A 7,500-nucleotide genomic window follows, 5' to 3' on the forward strand; every position below is an offset into this window, starting at 1 on the left:
CATGATAGGCAAAAGAAGGAAAACAAACTCTAAGCTTATTTCGTGGTATAGTTTGGAAGATTCTTGATACCTTGAGCCTGTATCCTTTCTATTTTCCTCTTTTTTCACCAATATTCTCTTCCCCTTTGTTTGCCATCGCGATTATCTGTAATCTCATTCTTGTCTGATTCTTCGTAAAATTGTTAAAAATGAATAACAAAGATGTTAAGTCAGAAGTTAACTTACAAAACAATCAATAAACAAAGTTAATATAGACACAAAGAGAGAACTCGCCTCAGAATTTATCCTTTTACGCAGAAAAAAAAACAAACAAACATAACTAAAACAAAATCAACAAGAACAAACGAAGCAGTCGACACAAGAAGAGGAAAGTCAAGCGGATCGAGTCCCTTTCTTACCTCCTTGCTCGGCGGCCTCTCCTTGTTCCTCCTGAGAATGAAGTTGTGGATCGGCAGGCACTTGCCGTCCCCGCCGCCGTACATGTACTTCGGGATCTTGGAGCGAATCGTCTCGTCGAGTTCGCTGTACTCCTTCGACTTCGTTGCCTTCTTCATGAGCTCCACCAGCTCACCCCCTCCTTCAGGTGGAGGCGAGTGGATTAGCTTTTTTCTTTTTTTTAACTTTTTTTTAACTACTACTATTGATGGTGATGATGATAGCGATAGTGTTGATGATGATGAAAATTATAGTTATAATGATAATTATTTTAACGATAATAGGATGATAAAGTGATAATCATAATGATAATATTGATGATGGTAATGATAGTGATAATATTGATGATGGTAATGATAGTGATGGTATTGATGATGGTAATGTTAGTGATAGTAATGATGATAATGATAATAGTGCTAATAACAATGAAGATGGCGTTGTTAATAACAATAATGATGATATAGATAATGGCAATAATAATTATCATAATGATGATGATAATACTACTAATACTAATAATACTAATAATTATGATAATGATGATGACGATTAGGAGAATACTGATGATAATGATGATAATGATAAGAATAATAGCAATAACGATGGTAGTAATAATGATATTAATGAAAAAAATAAAATAAAAATAATGATAATAATAACAATAATACTGATGATTATGATAATGGTGATGATGATTATTATTTTGATTAGGATGATGATGGTTATGATGATGATATATTGATAATGATATTAAAAAAATAATAGATAATGGTAATGGTGATAATGATAATAATAACAATAATGATTAAGATAATGATATTGATATTGATATGATGGTGAGAAAGATGATAATAGAATCATTGCTAATAATAGTAATTATGAATAATAACAATGAGGATGGCAATGATGATAGTAGTAAAGATGATAATAACAATAATGATAGTGATGGCAATCACAATAACTATAAAAGAAAAATATTAATTATGTTATTATTATTAAAAATAATGATAATTGTATCATCATGAAATTATAATAGTACAAATAATGATGACGATCTTGATAATGACAATGATGATAACAATCAAAATGATATAAATAATATAAATGATACTGATAACAATGATAATTATAATGATAGTGATAGAAATGATAACAGTAGTGATAACAATAGAAATATCAACAATGATGATAATAGTGATAATGATGATAAATTAATAATAACAATAGGGATAATCATGAAGGATCAAACTTGTGATACTTATGATAATAGTGATCATAATAATGATAACATTGATAATAGATAAAATATAACAATAATGATGATAATAATGGTAATCATGATACTAACAATAATAACAATAATAATCATATTGATGGTAATAATGATATCAGTGATATCAGATAATTATAATAGCTATGGTAATCGGAAGGATAATAACAATCACAACCATAATGATGATAATGACTATGACACTAAAAAATAAAACAATAAAGATGGTTAAATAGTGTAAGGTGGCATCCCGCAGCCTCACATCTCCCAGTCATCCGGTCATCCCCCGTCGTCTCGCGCATTTAGTCTTACTGTGCGATCTTCGGCTGCTATCTTATTCTCTCCTCGTCTGCCTTTTATTTGTTTTTATATTTCGTTTGTTTTACTGTGCGATCTTCGGCTGCTATCTTATTCTCTCCTCGTCTGCCTTTTATTTGTTTTTATATTTCGTTTGTTTTACTAGCATTTATTTGAGTTTGCCATTTCACTCCGTACTTCCGTCTGCGATTCATTTACGATATGTTTTTTTCACGATTCATCTTTGAGTTCCTTAGCCTGTAATGCTTTTTTTTATTTTTTATTATCATTATTATCATTAGTTTTTATCTTATTTTTTGGTTACTTTGTTTTAAGAAATATTAATTTCATGCGTTGTTTTACCGTTTTAATTTCTCTTAATCTATTGCAGTGATTTTTGTAGCTTTTCTTTTGAATTTATGTATATATTTTATTTTCGTTAATCGATGTTCGACGTGGCTTATGACGTCACGAAAACTATAAATATAAGCCGCGTTGAGCGGGAAATAGATTCATTCTCAGCCAGACAACGGTGTTTCGCTATCCACCTGTGCGATTTTTTGAATTAGTCGGCTGATGGAAGACTCAGCCCATCGAAGCATCACATCATCGTAATATAATACAATTTAAGTTCTATTTCCTGACTGTATTTGTTTTTCATAAGAGTTGGACATGATTCTATATTTTTAATTATAAATATGAACCAGTCTTTATAGATTATACAGTATTATGATGCTGAAGAATATTCATTCAGGTTTCTTTTTCTCTATTTCATATTTTTTTTATATGGCAACTTAATGTTGATGAGGTAATGCTAAGAACTAATCCGGGGGAGTCAGCTGATTATTACACGCTACCAAGCCATAGAAATTAATTTGACAGGAACCCATTAATTATAGTATATTGTGGCTACGGAGTCTTATACCCCACGACACCAGTAAACATACAAATGATACTAATGATAATGATAATAATAAAGAAATGATAATGACAATAACTATAATACTAATGAAAATTATAGTGATAATAATGAAAACAACAGAAACAATAATGGTGATACTGACAATGGTAAAAATATGGTAACAATAATGATGATACATATAATAATGACTATGATGATGATGATCTTAATGATGATAATGAAAATGATGATAATGATGATAGTAATGATGTGATAATAATAATGATAATGCCAATAATAATGAAAAAACAACAACAACGGTAATGATAGTTATAGTAACGATAACAATAATGTCGATGATAATGATAATGATAAATAATGACAGCAATGATAATACCAATAATAATGATAATAATCATAACAATAATAATGATAATCATAATAATGATAACAATAATGATAATAAAGATGAAAATAATAACAATGACAATGATGATAATGATGATAATGATAGATATAATAGTAACAATAAGGATAATGACCGCCATAAAGATAATTGTAATAGTAAAAGTAGCAATCATAACAATGATAGTAACTATGTATTGATATGATAATGTTATTGATGATAGCAATGAAATTATAATGATTATACTAACAATGATAATGATAATGATAACACGAGTGATAATGATATTGATGATAACAGTTATCATTTTTATTACTACTTTTCATACCGATGATACTAAAACAAAAATAATTGCATCAATAACAGCATAATATTAATGATATAGATAATATAAATGATAATATTAATGATACAAATCATAATGATGATAATGTTAGTAATAATAATGATAACAATAATAATGATAATAATGATAATGATAATAATAATATAATGATAATGATGATAATGATAATGATGTTAATAATAGCAATAACAATGATATTGTTATTATCACTATTGTTATCATTATCATTATCATCATCATCATTATTACTACCACTGTATTACTTTTTTCCATAATCATCCTTATTATCATAATCATTATCATTACACTAGTATCATCTTATTATCAGTATGATAATAAACATGAATTGATATGATCATAATGATACCATTTGCTGATATAACCTACGATTGTATTCGATCCTGCGTTTTGACGCCTATACACCTCCTCTCACGAGTGTAAAACTGATAGTTCTTAATTCTCTGAACCGCGACCGTGAGTTGAACACATACAAAGGATTGATAGAATTTCCCCTAATTGTTAACCTCATGGCCGTGGGCGAGTAGGCTATCCCCCATTCCGACATGGTGTCGGCAGATTGGTTAACATGTCACTCATGACCCAGCTGTTTTGTACATCCGTGATCTTGAGGCTGTAGGCGCCTGCATGCAGGATCAAATCCGACCGTGTGTTATTATTAATCATCGTTAATCATTGATTATTATAAACTATTTAGTATTAATAAGATATAATATTCAAACTTACCATTAAGATCGACTAAGCTGTAGATTTCTACGACGGCATTGGCTTGCGCCTTGACTCCTGACGTCACACTACTTTCGGTATTTCCCATGGTTCCACGGAGGTCACGTCAAGCCAAGACAACAGGAGGAGGACGAGAAGATGGTGGCGAGATGAGGAACCGGAAGAAGGGGTCACGAGATGTTGTTGCGGATGTCGATCGCGTGTTTGGAATTGAAGAGAGTCTCAGTATTGTTGCTTGATTCTTTGTCTTTGGATGCTCACTTTATTTATTACGTCTATCAATAAGTCTTGTTTCCCTGGAATATTTCTTTGTATATACCTGATTGGAGATTCTCCTATATTGCTTTTTTCAAGCACAAACGCAGCTGGTATTTGATTTCGATGAGCGCGCGAGAGAGAATGATGAATCAAAGTCAAACCTTGAGTTCATATAAAACATTAACGCTTCAAAAATGAATTGAATATTCCTTTTGAACCGTGTATTTCTCCAAGAGAAATTCAAATAAATAGGTAGAACACTAATTCATTTCGTCCAAAGCTTTTTAATCCTTGAGTCATCTACTGATCATGTCATGACTTATTATCCTAATATCAAAACACAGGGGTCAGAAATACATATATATTCGCACATTACATGTTATTCTTTGCCTCTAAGGTTATACATACAAGTACGTCCTGCGGTATGATCAAAGTGACTTTGATACTGTATAAATATCAGCATGGCCTTTGTTCTACAATCACGTATCTCATTCTGAGAGCTGAGTATCAATTCAACTATTGGGAAATGTGCACATTATTTTTTTAGTAATTCTTTTTTACATCTTCAATGGATCTCCCGGAAACTCTATTGATTTCAAAGATAAACACACACACATACACACAGACACACACACACATATATACATGAATATATATATATATATATATATATATATATATATATATATATATATATATATAGATATATATGTATATATATATACAATAAATAAATACATAAATATATATATATATTATATATATATATATATATATATATATATAATATTTGTGTGTGGGTGTGTGTTGTGTGGGTGGGGTGGTGTTGTGTGTGTGTGTGTGTGGGTGTTATAAACATTTATATATATATATATATATATAATATATATATATAATATATATATATCTATATAATGATGTATGTATATATATATACAATTATATATCTATATATAGATATATATATATAGTATAATATATGTATGTATAATAATAATATATATATATATATTATATATATTTATATATAAACATATAGATATGTGTAATATATATATAGATATATAATATATATATACGATAGATATATAGATATATATATATGTTTATATATATATTTACATACATATTTATAATATATATATATATATATTATAGAAAATATATATATAGATATATATAATATGTTATATATATTATATATATATATATATAAATATATAATATATATATAGAGATAATATATATATATAGAGAAGTATATGTATATATATCCCCGACATACATACATAATATACATATATATAGATATATATATTTATATATATATATTTATATATATATATATTGTAGTGTATATATACATATATATATATATATATTGTATATATATCTATAGATATATATATATATAAGTATATTACATATATATATATATATATAATATGTAATATAATATATATATTTATATATATATATAATATAGGTTTATACTACACACACACACACACACACACACACACACACACACCACACACACATAATAATATATATATAAATAATATTTAGATATTATATATATAATAATATATAGATATATATATGTTATATATATATATACCATACGATAGAATATATATATATATATATATATATACATATATATATAGATATAGATATATATATATATATATAATATATATATAGATGACTATATATAATATACACACATATACATATATATAAATGTATATATATATATATATATATATATATATAATAATAGATATATACTATATATATATATATAATATATATATATATATAAAATATATATAACACTACAGCACACACACACACACATCACACCACACTCACACACAGCATACACAGCCACACACACACACGACACCACACACACACACACACACACACACACACACACACAAGGACATATATGTGATAATATATATATAAATATATAATATATATAATAGTATAAGTATATATATATATATATATATACATCATATATATATATATAGATATATATATAATGTTTTATATATATATATATAAGGATAGTATATATATATATATATATATGTAGAATTATTTTTATAGATATATAGATATATATATATATAATATATATATATATATAATATTATATATATATATAAATGTGTGGATGTCTGTGTGTGTGTGTTGTGTGTGTCAGTGTGGTGTATGTGGTGTGTGTGTGCTGTGTTTGTTGTGTGTGTGGTGTGTGTTTAGTATATATTATAGACACACACAGACACACCCACCCCACACACACACACACACACACACACACACATCCCACACAACACACACACACACTACACACACACACACACCCACACAATCACACACACACATATAAAACAAATAACTATCTATATAAATCTAGCTATATACAATATAAATCTATCTATAACTACAAGCTATATATTTTATTTGTGTGTATGTGTGTGCTGTTAGAGAGAGATGCATAGTGTTGTGAGTGTGTGTGTCCTGGTGTGTTTAAATATATATATATATATTATAATCTCCTAAATATTCTAATAATATGCAACTATCTATATATAATATATTTATTTATTTAATTATATAAAAATTTATGAATAAAATACGATATAGATAGCAATAAAGTATATACCTATATTATATCATATAAAATATATATATAATATATATATAAGTAATATAGATATATACAAACACACACATATAATATATCTATATATATATAATAAATAAATACATATAAATATATAATATATATACGTAATATATCAAATATATATATCAATATATAT

The 7,500-nt window shown here is 26.8% G+C and overlaps 1 protein-coding gene across 1 annotated transcript in view; it reads right to left on the bottom strand.

Annotated features, from left to right (window-relative positions):
- nan (transient receptor potential cation channel subfamily V member nanchung) overlaps positions 1–7,500 on the bottom strand; it is a 190,714-nt gene that overhangs the window by 150,997 nt on the left and 32,217 nt on the right. Inside the window, exons 2-3 of the mRNA XM_086554342.1 lie at positions 4,400–4,718; positions 399–577 (exon numbers count right to left, since the gene is read on the bottom strand). Coding sequence (XP_086410468.1) covers positions 399–577; positions 4,400–4,487 — 267 coding nt within the window. The 5' untranslated portion in view covers positions 4,488–4,718. The remainder of the gene's footprint in view (positions 1–398; positions 578–4,399; positions 4,719–7,500) is intronic.

This window comes from Penaeus japonicus, unplaced genomic scaffold (assembly GCF_977035675.1).
Source record: "Penaeus japonicus unplaced genomic scaffold, GWHDUDI00000001_assembly GWHDUDI00000029, whole genome shotgun sequence".
Lineage (NCBI taxonomy): Eukaryota > Metazoa > Arthropoda > Malacostraca > Decapoda > Penaeidae > Penaeus > Penaeus japonicus.